This window comes from Heterodontus francisci, chromosome 3 (assembly GCF_036365525.1).
Source record: "Heterodontus francisci isolate sHetFra1 chromosome 3, sHetFra1.hap1, whole genome shotgun sequence".
In the NCBI taxonomy this organism is placed as follows: Eukaryota; Metazoa; Chordata; class Chondrichthyes; order Heterodontiformes; family Heterodontidae; genus Heterodontus; species Heterodontus francisci.
Window position 1 is genome coordinate 158,013,077 of NC_090373.1, and position 13,502 is coordinate 158,026,578.

General features: G+C 40.4%; 1 protein-coding gene and 1 pseudogene across 7 annotated transcripts in view; one reads left to right on the forward strand and one right to left on the reverse strand.

Moving 5' to 3' along the window:
• The window catches only part of crybg1a (crystallin beta-gamma domain containing 1a), a 295,651-nt gene that overhangs the window by 267,155 nt on the left and 14,994 nt on the right, over positions 1–13,502 (forward strand). For all 7 annotated transcript variants that reach the window (XM_068027026.1, XM_068027035.1, XM_068027040.1 and 4 more), the window contains 6 exons: positions 1,166–1,198; positions 2,274–2,386; positions 3,427–3,556; positions 4,460–4,599; positions 6,289–6,412; positions 7,478–7,636. In XM_068027026.1, coding sequence (XP_067883127.1) covers positions 1,166–1,198; positions 2,274–2,386; positions 3,427–3,556; positions 4,460–4,599; positions 6,289–6,412; positions 7,478–7,636 — 699 coding nt within the window. The remainder of the gene's footprint in view (positions 1–1,165; positions 1,199–2,273; positions 2,387–3,426; positions 3,557–4,459; positions 4,600–6,288; positions 6,413–7,477; positions 7,637–13,502) is intronic.
• On the reverse strand, positions 11,480–11,587 carry LOC137368076 (5S ribosomal RNA; annotated as a pseudogene).

The window sequence follows — 13,502 nt, forward strand, 5'->3', positions numbered from 1 at the left end:
AATTATTATTAGTTATCCCTTGCGCGACAGTGTTTTAAAAAATTGTGCCATTTATTGTTGGTGGTGTAGATTCGAGGCACTTAATGCAAGCTGGTCAATTTTGCCAATGATGCTAAAGTAAAGGAGGTGGTTGAATCTGAGGAGGCAACCCAGTAAGGTTTTCACATAGAATGAAAATGGGTGACATGTATTTTATAAATTGTGTTGGAATAGCTTAAGATGAAACTGAAAAGTCTGACTTTTCGGTTTACTTGGCATGCAACATATCCACTTGCAGAAGAGCACCACCCAACATAAATAAATTGCTGACCATATAGCCAAAACAGGAATGTGAATCTGTATTCATAATGTAGTCTAACCAGAGCATTGTGAAGCCTAAATTTTGCAATCCTTTGGTCAGACCACATTTGTGAGTACTGTGTTCATTTCAGGTCCCTGAGACACAACGGAAGCGTTCAGTCACTACAGCTGGTACAGAGAAGAGCCACAAGACTGTTCCTTAGTATTAGACAAAAGTCTAAGGAACTTGGATTTTTCCAGCCTCAAAGGAAGACACCTAAGTTTTATGAGATAGTGGATAGTATAGGGAAATTAAATATGGAACACGACTTCAAACTAAAATGTGACGGTATAACAAGGAGGCGTTGGTTGAAATTAGGAAAAGGCCCATATCCCACAGATGTCAGGAAATTGTTCATCTCACAGAGTAATGAAGACATGGCAAGGACCTCAGAGTAAGGTAGTGGAGGCAGGATCCCAAAATAATTTAATGATAAAGGTCTTTTTGGATGGATGAATTAAGATGGGCAGAATGGACTTTCATTTCTCTACCTATCTTGCGATAACTGCTTTGTACACAACCTTCCTCTCCATGCAAGAATGGCCGTGATGTTTAGCCATCTCAGCAGATGCTGTGAATACGCCAAATGTATTAGCTTAGCCCTTTAACAACAAAGCGTGATATTAACCACTGTCCACTTATTTTCTAAGCAAATGAACTCTATCTGGAACTTAATCACTTCAGGCAAGTAGCTATTTTGGAGGAGGGGGCTGGAGGAGGGGGAGATCTCTTTATAGTCACTAATGGTAATTAGGTCTTTAAGTGAGTTCCTTCGTTTTGTTTACAATTTTTGAATAGCTTATTAAAGTTTACTTTTTTTTTCAGGATATGGTAGACAGCGAACTATCTAAGTTCAAGGTATGATACAAAGTTGCATGTGTTCATTTATTTTTGTTCTGTCAAATATTTGTTGAGAGTTCCTGAGGTGTGAGTAAACTGGGGATTTTCCCAAATGTAATAGTGATTGTAATTTCAGTAAGACTTATGTAATTAAAGTAACTGGTGATTTAAAGCAACTAAAATCACGAAGATAATGGCCCAGATTTTGTAGTCTGCAGCAGTGACAGTACTCGCAGCTGACCTCCAAGATTTCACCTTTCCCAATGTTAATTTCATTCTGGCACCAGCTATAGGGAATCTCTGCTGTTCAGCAACATTGAGGTCATCACACAGGCTAAGCAGCCAATCACATTGAAGAATTCATTCAGAAAGCAAGCAGAATTTTTCATTCACTATTATTTTACAGAAAGCAAAATAAAGATTGGGACATACACGTAGAATTAAGTTAGAAGCTGAAGTATCATGAGCAAAATTTTTCTTAATGTATTTTTATATAAAAATATATGGAATTTTTACAATGAAATAGAAAAATTTGGCATTCCACAAATATAAAATTAGTTTTTCAGGTACAGTGAGGCTGTTCAACAGTAATTATGAACTTAGTATGCCGTTGAAAACACAGTTACACCACATTTAACAAAGCATAACATTTTCAAGGGTTTTTACAAAGGGAATAATGATGTACAAAATCTAAGTTCATGTCAATTCAATGATTTCTATATGAGTTCCATCTGCGCGGACTTCAACAGCATACCCTGTGGAGCAGCGGGGAATCACTGACATCAGCTTCTGATTTCCACATTTAACTGCGCATATGTGGATGCCAGAAGTTGCTGTCAGTTTCACAAAGTAATGTGGCAAATGCTGACAGCTTTTCTGCCATTACAACTGCAATCCAGGCCATTGAATCAGTACATTGTGCATGTGGAAGCTTTTTTTAGCATAAATAAATTAATGAGAGCTTGTCATCTTCGATTTATGTGCTTTCATGAATAAGACTAAATTAGGGTGTTTGTTATATTAGCATTTAATATTTTTGTTTTGTTCTATATCTACATTTCCTTTAATTATGGGTAAAACTCTCAACGTGCAGGTGCAATTTTTTTCGGAGCCGGAACTTCAAGGAAGTACATATGTCTTCGATGTGGACACAGCCCAATTTCCAGCCGGTTTTTCACCCAGGTCCTGCAAAGTTCAGAATGGCAGGTGATGGCAATTCATTTAGATTATGACTCGATTTAAGGAATTTTAAAATTGGTTGTGAGACACAATTATAACTAACTGAATAACTAGATAAGTAGGATATTTTAATAATACATTGTAAATACCAAATATATCATCGTACAAACAGATAATCTTTTGAGGAATAATCCACTCTAATTACTAGATTTTTAACAGTTCCTCCAAATAAACTGTCTGGCAAAGTTTCAATGTGCAGTACTTAACACGTTGTCTCAGTGTATGAAAACCTCATTCACGACAAGAAAACACAAATCCACCTTCTGAGCAAAATGCTCCTGTGAAGTGCTCCTCTGTTGAGACCCTTGACATGCAAAGCATTTTGTTGAAAATTATTTTGCTTTTGCTTTCTCTGGGATCCTCATACAACATGTTCAATTGTTGGCCTTGAGTACTGCATGATTGGACCTACTAGAAAAGGTACATGTGTATGGTTGGACACTAACCTTTCATTTTAGGAACATCATTTTGATTACAAATAATACAGATGAGAATTCTTCAGGCTGTAAAGTTCTTTTCAAATGAGTTAGGGTTTCTGAACCTGATTACTAATAGACATTTGCTCACGTCACTAGATTAATACTAAATTAGCAATCCTGCTGGATACTTTTCCTGAAATTAGCTGAGGGGAGAATTGGGGGCAACAAATGAAGAAATAAAAATTGATGCAATAGGATTTCTTTTCTGAGATGGGAAGGATATCAGTTGAGAAGGGGATTGAGGATAGTACTGATTCTTCCCCGCAACCCCAGTGGAGAGAGTGAAGGACAGAAATAATGTACCCTTAATACGGCATCAATGGAACAGTATAAGAACAGATGGCTTGAAGGGTCTTAATAGACATTTAATATTGTAAACCTCAGGGTTTTTTTAAAATTTGGTGAGCTTTACTTTGTATCTGACTGCATAGTACCTGCCCTGGGAGAGCATGAACTGGGTGAACTGAAAGAAAACAGAAACATATATGTTAGGAAACTAATCGATTCAATATATGTGGCTCTTTGCAGCTGGGTGGCATATGATGCGGAGAATTTCACTGGCAACGAATATATACTCGAGGAGGAAACTTACCCTGATTTGTTCATGGTAGGATGTGCAAATGAATCCCGTATCAAATCTGTGAGGACAATAGGCTTTGTAAGTATCATTTAGATATTTAAGCTTTTACTAGAATAATATCTGGTGTTGGTAATGTGTCCTACAACAAATCAGCTGCGAATTTTCTCTTGTAAAAAGAAGATACATGACTCATTGCATCGACACAGTCACAGCATCCAATCCTAATGTCTGGTCTTTGTGCTTCAGCTCAAAAATTACTGACATGCAAACCCACAGACAGAAGCAAAGTCATTTTCTCTTCATAATATATGTATGGTAGCTTTGCAACTATGCTCTTTTTATAGAGCGTGAAAACTTGCATCCTGAACAAGTGTGGAAAGATCAGTTGGGAACGGCTTGAATTCCAGTTTACTGTTGGGGATCCCTATCTTTCTATTAAGTGCTTTAACATTTTAATACTAAATTGTTTTTAGAACTCAGTTACTACTCACAACCTCGATCTGCTAAATTTATATTTCCTAAAGTGAAAGTTGCAGCACTTTTATGCTAATAAAGTGTGAAAGCACAGACAGAGGCCAGCTCCTTGAAAGAGTTAATTAATAACAGCTCGCTGAAGTCTTTTATCCATGGTACCATTCTAGTAAATCTCCTCTGCACCCTGTCTAAAGCCTTGACATCTTTCTGAAAGTATAGTGCCCAGAACTGGCCCCAGTACTCCATTTGTGGCCTAACCAGTGTTTTATGAAGGTTTGGCATAACTTCCTTGCTTTTGTACTTTGTGTCTCTGTTTATAAAGCCAAGGATCCCATACGTCTTTTTAACAGTCTTCTCAACTTGTCCAGCCACCTTCAAAGACTTGTGTACGTATACAAGGGATCCCTGGTATTTCTGTTCCTGCGCTCCTTTTAAAATGGTGCCATTTGGTTTATATTGCCTCTTCTCATTCTTCCTACTGAAATTAATTCTTTTTTGTTTTCATAGTGCTTCTCCATTCCAGGAATAGTCCTCTTTGCACGGGAGAAATTTGAAGGAAAGAAAATTGAACTGACTTCAGAAGTGCTGAACCTAGCATTGGAAGGATATAATAGTAAAATTTTCTCTGTCAAAGTTTATGGTGGCATGTAAGTACATCCCTTGCCTAAAGCATTTAATACACAGGAAATGTTCTGAATAAGTCAAGTTGTTGAGAGACGTAAGTTGTACCTATTGCACATTCATTATTTCCAAATTATATTTAACTCTATAGTTTCAGGATTATCACTATGGTTGGTTTTAAAAAGAAAAAATGCAAATTCTCCAAAATTAACTAAAATACTCAATAAATATTATATATGTTTTTGTTCTAAACATGATGAGGACTGATAAATATCTATCGCTTAGAGGTGGATGAAGAGTTGGATTGAAGAGGAGTTAGTATGTTCTATAAGAGCCAGAATGAATGTAAATTTACACACCTGGTGGTCAGCAAGACTTTTGGGCAAAAATAAACAACATAGACTTACTCACACTGGACCAGCTTACTGATGGCATTTCTCCAGTTTCTTCCAAAACCTGGAACACTACAGCCTATGTGTAGATGTGTATGGATTTGGAGACACTGAGCAGTCTTGTGCTTTTTAAAGTAAAAACGAACAAATTTGCACCTTTCACATTCTTGGGGCATCCCAAAGTGCTTTTTAGCCAGTGATGTCACTCGGCTCCTGACCTCATTACAGACTTGGTACAAACACGGATAAAAGATATGAACTCAAGAAGGGAGGTCATAGAGTTATACAACACAGAAACAGGCCCTTTGGCCTATCGTGTCCATGCCAGCCATCAAACACCTATCTATTCTAATCCCATTTTATAGTGTCACCACATTATAAGAAGGATGTGATTGCACTGGAGAGGGTGCAGAGGAGATTCACCAGGATGTTGCCTGGGCTGGAGTATATCAGCTATGAAGAGAGACTGGATATACTAGGGTTGTTTCCCTTGGAGCAGAGAAGGCTGAGGGAGGACCTGATTAAGGTATACAAAATTATGAGGTGCATTGATAGGTTAGATAGGAAGAAACTTTTTCCCTTAGCGGAGGTGTCAATAACCAGGGGGCATAGATTTAAGGTAAGGGGCAGGAGGTTTAGAGGAGATTTGAGGAAAAAGTTTTTCACCCAGAGGGTGGTTGGAATCTGGAACATACTATCTGAAGGGGTGGTAGAGGCAGGAACCCCCAAAACATTTAAGAAGTATTTAGATGAGCACTTGAAATGCCATAGCATACAAGGCTGCAGGCCAAGTGCTGGAAAATGGGATTAGAAGAGATAGGTGCTTGATGGCCGGCACAGACACGTTGGGCCTGTTTCTGTGCTGTATAACTCTATGAATCTATGGATTTGCATCTCTGCCTACTTTCTTTGAGTCTGCAAAGTCAAGGTGGTGGGACTTGTAATTAGTTGAGATGGTTTCAGTGTTGGTGAAAGCTTAGTTGTACTGGACTCAATGTTTGCTTTGTCAATGTTGGGTCAATGTGAGCCAATGTGCTACTATTAAAATCATGTTTGTTGGTCTAGCTAGAGCAGGAACAACTAGATCAAACTGTAATTCAGCTGTTCTAACCTTTTTCAATTTTCTTTATCACTGGTATGAAATCAGAATAAGAATCCTAATACTTTAGTATTTTGCTGAAATGACGTTAACTGTTCATCAACTCTAGGTTTTTCAAATGTTATTTATAAAGACGGCCTGCATGCACCATTGTAGAGCAATTTTGAGTTTAAGGATTAGTGCTCAAATGATTAAACATTTTTTTGATTTATTATGCAAAACAGATGGGTTGCTTATGAATGCAGTAACTATAGAGGACGTCAGATTGTGCTACAGTCCTGTCAGATACCCAACTGGCACCAGCACACTGGATGGCACAGGATTGGTTCCCTACGCCCTTTGATTCAGGTTTGTACATGTGCAGGTAAAAAAAATTGGTATGTGAAATTTTGCTAACCTGTTCTTAATGTCTGTTGAGATATCCTACAAGTTGTTCACCTAATCAAAAGTGTCAGTGACACCTATTGTAGAAAGGCTAAATTGATTGCTTTTGTGAAAAATAATAGATCCTGAGGTAGAAATCAAACATGAGTCAAATGTCGTATTTCCTTCAGTGTTCAGAATACATTTTTTTCAGCTGCAAATATTTTTGGAAGGATGGGAGTAGAAGAGATGTGTTCCAAGATATTCGCTTAAGATATGAGAGATCCAAGATGTGTTCTCAAAAGGTTTCAACAAGAGAGTTTCCTTTCCTCTTTAGATGATGTTGAACCAGTTGTATATTTTTCACATTTTGTGTTATAATTACAGATTTCCATCCTTGCAGTTTTCGGATTTATTTTCCATGTTGGATTGTTTTTGAAGATTTCTTTTGGCAATATACTTAACCCTTCTGTATCTCCAAATGGCATGTACACAGGATTCTATCAGCACAGCTCTGATGCCAGCTGCTGCGAGCCTGGAATAAACATTCCCAATTATTTTTTCTCTTTCTCCCTTATGAAGAAGTGCCTAGCTTTAACTGAGCATCTTCCGAAAGCAACAAGGGGAAAATCAGGAACTCTTGCAACAGGGGAGTTCACTATTGCTTCACAATGCAGAGTACTGGAGCTTGAACAAGCTGTGCACTATCTTTGGTGCTTTAATTTAAAGAGCCTATTGCAATATTGCTTTAAAATAAAGATTATACTGTTTAACTTACCTGAATTACTTCTTAAAAATGAGCTGAATTGCTAAAAGATAGCATTAATGTGGGAACACTCGCTTCTCTCCCTTCCCAGTTATTCCTGGCACAATTTAGTAAATTACAATAAAAAAAATATCCACCTTGCTTTCAAATCCTTTGGAAAAATAGCTCAAGCTTATACAATACTACATGTGTACAAAAGTCATGGCTTAAACTTGCAATAATCTAGAGCATTAAAAATAGTTGCAAGCTATTGATGACATTTATCCATTCTCTCTTGTTTACAGAAAAGAGTGTATTTCAGGGTACGAAACAGAGGTAATGGAACATTCATGACATTCGCTGGAGAACTGAATGAAATCGCGATGGTACGAGTACAGGCTTTAGAAGACACAGGAATGGATAACCAAATCTGGTTCTACCAGGATGGATTTATCAAAACCAAGGTACTCAGAATGTTACATCTAATGACAGAAGACACTACCCTAGCCTTCTTGAGTGATTATCTTTTAACTGATGTATTTTTGAAAATGGGAGACCTTATGTTTGACAGTAGAGTGCACCAAAGTGCTCTGTGATCTAAGCAAGATCTCCAAAAATAATATTTTGGTTAATTATTCAAATTTATACTTATTATTTGATTTCAGTGGTGTTCTTTATCATTCTCTGTCTCTCCTCCTCCATCTCCTCCCACTCCCCAATCCCTAAAATAATTTTATTGATGAAGCAGTGTTACGTTTGGTGGGTGTGAAAAAAAATTGTCTTACAATGTTTTTCCATTGAAGAAAAACTGCAGATAACAGTAGCTGTGTAAGTTGTATCCTTTCGTTTGTCAATGAGAGTACGATATGTGTTTTTTAAAAAAGTCATTCATGGAATATGAGTGTCAGTCGTAAGGTCAGTAATTGTTTCCCATCGCCCTTAGAAGATGGTGGTGAGCCTCTGCATTGAGCTGCTGCAGTTTCTGTGATGTAGGTACACCACAGTGCTGTTAAGAAGGGAGTTCCACTGCGACAGTGAAGGAACGCCGATTATATTTCCAAGTTAACATGGTGTGTGATTTGGAAGGTAACTTGCAGGTGGTGGTGTTCCCATGCATCTGCTGCCCTTTTTCTTCTAGGTGGTAGAGGTCGCGGGTTAGGAAGGTGCTGTCAATGAAGGCTTGGCGAGTTGCTGCAGTGCATCTTGTAGATGGTACACACTGCTGCGACTGTGCGTTGGTCGTGGAGGGCGTGAATGTTTAGGGTGGTGGATGTGGTACCGATCAAGCGGGCTGCTTTGTCCTGGAGGGACAAGCTTCTTGAGTATTGTTGGAGCTGTACTCATCCAGGCAAGTGGAGAGTATTCCATCACACTCCTGACTTGAGCCTTGTAGATAGTGGACAGGCTTTGGAAGTCAGGAGGCAAGTTAGTTGCTGCAGAATTCCGAGCCTCTGACCTGCTCTTGTAGCCACGGTATTTATATAGCTGGTCGAATTAAGTTTCTAGTCAACCCCAGGATGTTGATGATGGGGGATTCAGTGATGGTAATGCCATTGAACATGAAGGGGAGATGGTTAGATTCTCTCTTGTTGGAGATGGACATTATCTGGTACTTGTGTGGTGTAAATTGTGAGAGGAGAGAGGAGGGGGAGTTGCACTATTGATTAGGGAGGACATCACGGCAGTACTTAGAGAGGATATCCCGGGGGGAACGCCCAGCGAGGTCATATGGGTAGAACTTAGAAATAAGAAAGGGGTGATCACTTTGGTGGGATTATACTATAGGCCCCCCAATAGTCAGAGGGAATTGGAGGAGCGTATATGTAGGGAAATCACAGATAGGTGTAGGAATTATAGGGTTGTAATAGTAGGTGATTTTAACTTCCCTAATATTGACTGGGACTGCCTTAGTGCTAAGGGATCAGATGGGGAAGAATTTGTTAAGTGTGTCCAGAATAGTTTTCTGAAGCAGAATATGGATGGCCCTACTAGAGAAGGAGAAGGAGAAGGACCTCCTCTTAGGAAATGAGGCTGGGCAGGTGGTTGATGTGTCAGTGCGGGAGCACTTTGGGACCAGTGACCATAACTCTTTTAGTTTCAAGATAGTTATGGAAAAGGATTGGACTGGTCCTCAGGTTGAAGTCCTAAACTGAGGGAAGGCTAAATCCGATGGCATCAGACAGGAACTCTCAAAAGTTGAATGGGAGAGGCTGTTTACAGGTAAAGGGACGTCTGGCAAGTGGGAGGCTTTTAAAAGTGTGTCCTAGGATGCTGTGGGAAGCAAGGGAGGAGATTGCTGGGGCCCTGGCAGAGATTTTTGTATCATCGTTAGCTATGGGTGAGGTACCAAAAGACTGGAGGATAGCTAATGTTGTGCCTTTGTTTAAGAAGGGCAGCAGGAATAAGCCAGCGAACTACAGGCCGGTGAGCTTTACATCAGTGGTGGGAAAGTTATTTCAAGGGATTCTGAGAGACAGGATTTATATGCATTTGGAAAGGCATGGTCTGATTCGGGATAGTCAGCATGGCTTTGTGCATGGGAAATCATGTCTCAGGAATTTGATTGAGTTTTCCGAGGAGGTGACCAAGAGGATTGACGAGGGCAGGGCGATGGACGTTGCCTACATGGACTTTAGCAAGGTTTTTGACAAGGTCCTGCATGGTAGGCTGGTCCAGATGGTTCGAACACATGGGATCCAGGGTGAGCTAGCCAATTGGATACAAAATTGGCTTGGTGACAGGAGGCAGAGGGTGGTAGTGGAGAGTTGTTTTTCAGATTAGAGGCCGGTGACCAGTGGTATGTCACAGGGATCGGTGCTGGGCCCTCTGTTGTTTGTCATATATATTAATGACTTGGATGTGAATGTAGGGGGCATGATTAGTAAGTTTGTCTAAGGTTACAACAGGATATAGGTAAACTGGGAAAGTGGGCAAGGGATTGGCAAATGGAATTTAACGCAGACAAGTGCGAAGTGATGCATTTTGGGAAGTTAAAGCAGGGCAGGACATATACAGTGAATGGCAGGGCCCTGGGGAGTGTTGTTGAGCAGAGAAACCTTGAGGTGCAAGTACATAGTTCTCTGAAAGTGGCAACACAGGTAGACAGGGTGGTGAAGAAGGCGTATGGCATGCTTGCCTTCATCGGCCGAGGCATTGAGTACAAGAGTTGGAACGTCATGTTACAGTTGTACATAACATTGGTTAGGCATCATTTGGAGTACTGTGTGCAGTTCTGGTTGCCACACTACAGGAAAGATGTGATTAAGCTAGAGAGGGAGCAGAAAAGATTCACAAGGATGTTGCCTGGTTTGGAGGGCTTGAGTTATAAAGAGAGATTGGATAGACTGGGTCTGTTTTCCTTGGAGCGAAGGAGACTGAGAGGGGACATGATAGAGGTATATAAAATTATGAGAGGCATGGATAGGGTAGATAGCCAGAGTCTGTTTCCTCTGGTAGGGGTGACTAAAACTAGAGGGCATAGATTTAAGCTGAGAGGGAGGAGGTTTAAAGGGGATCAAAGAGGTAAATTTTTCACACAAAGAATAGTGGGTATCTGGAATGAGCTGCCTGAGGAGGTGGTGGAGGCAGGAACAGCAGCGACATTTAAGAGGCATCTGGACAGGTACTTCAATGAGCAAGGCATAGAGGGATATGGAATTAATGCAGGCAGGTGAGATTAGTATAGATAGGCATTATGGTCGGCATGGACGCGGTGGGCCGAAGGGCCTGTTTCTATGCTGTACGACTCTATGACTCTATGAATAAATGTTACTTGCCACTTATCAGCCCAAGCCTGAATGTTGTCCAGGTCTTGCTGCATGCAGGCACAGGCTGCTTCAGTATCTGAGGAGTTGTGAATGGTACTGAACCCTGCACAATCATCAGCGAACATCCCCACTTCTGAGCTTCTGTTGGAGGTAAGGTCATTGATGAAGTAGCTGAAGATGGTTGGGCAGAGGACACTATCCTGAGGAGCTTCTGCAGTGATATACTGGGGCTGAGTTGATTGGCCTCCAACCATAACCATCTTCCTTTTTGCTAGCCATGACTACTGCACGATAGAAACAGTAATACAAATCAAAGGCGGCTAAGTGGAGCCAAGGCACACAGCAGCCATTGACTAATTGAATGGTGGAACAGGCCCACTCATCTCCCTATGTTCTCCCTGTCAACTTGCTGCAAGCAAATGAGCCAAGGAAAGCCAACGGCACACAGCCACCAGCAAAGAGACTGCATGAGCGATCGGCAAAAAGGTTGCTGGTTGATTGTGAAGAGCCGTGATGTGAGCAGCCTTTGTTGGCAGCAAAAGCCTACTGCACCTGGTATTCCCAGGCAGTCTCCCATCCAAGTACAACCAGGCCTGAGTCTGCTTAGTTTCCGAGATCGAGCATTTTCAGACTAGTATGGTTGTAGGCATTGGCTTTCAAGGTACGAGGTCCAGTCGCTTATGCTTTTTGCGAGTCTCTATATATTTTTTTCAATCTTTTGCCCACCTTGCTCTCTTCCTTCTCAGCCTCCCAGATGGGACAAGGTGAGAGTTTTCCCCATTGACTTTAATGTTAATGGGGCTCTGTCAAATGCGGCCTTGATGTCAGGGGCAGTCACTCTTCCCTGACCTGTTGAATTCTGCTGTTTTGTCCATGTTTGGACCAAGGCTGTAATAAGGTCTGGAGCTGAGTGGCCCTGATAGAACCCAAACTGAGTATCAGTGAGCAGGTTATTGCTGAGTAAATGCTGCTTGATAGCATCGCTGACAACACCTTTAATAAGCACCATGAATTTCATTATTGTGAATGCTTGTTATGAAAATTCATGTTACACTGATCTAATTCTTTAATAGATTTAATTGTCACTGCATTCATACTTAACCCATTGACAAGTGCAAAACTGGAAATATGGTGACCTAAGTCAGAAATAAGAAAATTCATTTATTGCCACTTATTTATTGAAATGTGTCTCCATGACAGGTAAGGGACCTTCCTGTCTTCTTGCCTTCTCCACCCTGTCTTCCTCTCCCAATAAGTTCGTCTGATGTTTTCCTTGCTTCCTTCCTTCCTCAATGTTTTGTTAGTCAAATGTCCAAAAGAAAAACTCTGTTTAGAAAGATAAATAATTGAATAATAATAAAAAAAATCTTCACTGTAGTGCATGACCCTGGATTGGCTAAAGTAGGTTTCCTGGATTTCCCTGGGAATGTCTTTCATTTGATGATATTCCCTTCCTCTCCAGCACACGTGTTCTTTATAGTTTTGAGGGTTAAGATATTGATAGTAAAATGGGATCACATGCTATCTCTTCAGGATTTGAACATTTGTATCTGGAAACTTGCCATATAACTTGGCACAGCTTTAGCTGGCAACACAGCCAGCAAAGTTTCCAGAAGGAGGTCATCTGGCCTATTGGGTCTGCTAGCAATTTGCTGGAATGATCCAAAACTAATCCCTTGGCCTATTTTTAGATCAATCAATTGCATTTTTAATCTTTGTCTATCACTGCAGCTGATTAACCCCAATATGATATCCAGGAAGCTCACAGACAATGATTCATCAAAAGATGGTGTTGATAAAGAATCTCCCTAATCTATACTTATCTAGCTAGTTCCCTGGATGAACTTACCCATTGAGTAGCTGAGCCATGCAGACATAGAAAGTCTGAGGTTCGATCTATGATTGCCTGATCTCAGCTTAAGGTAGTGTTAAAGGATATTACAGTTAACTGTAGCATTCCTGGGTTAGGGAGGGGAACAATAGCTGCGATGCACACCACTGACCGTTATGTTTATGTGGATGTTGAGTGAGGGCTAGCTTGTGCCGATCTGTCTAGAAAAACCTGCTGAAATTCACCGTTACAGCTCAGAATTAGTCTGAGGGTCGCTTTATTGAGGCACCAGAGTGTTAAGCACCCAGAAAATGATAATTCAGTAGTGGGAGAGGGGGTGGGTGGCGGGGGGGGGGGGGGGGGGGGAGAGAAAATTGATGATGGGTTTAAAAAAAAGCTTCCTGGGACCTGCAGTTCTTTCAACTATAATGGTAAGTAAGTTAAATTACATGCCTGAGACTTGAACATTCACAATTCCTCGCGAAACAGAGCACAACAGTACTTGGATGGTAAAAGATTAATGTGAAGATGATGTCTTAACAGATGGCATTTTAACATTTCAAATGTCCATCTTTTCATTTTGGAAATCTAATATGGAATTTGTGATGTGCATGTGAAGAGAAACATTACGTGAAAAGAAAAAGCTGTTTGAAAATGTAACTGTTTGTATCCTATGGGAATGTTGGATAAAATGACAAATTACTTATTAGCTATTTGAAAGTATTACACAGT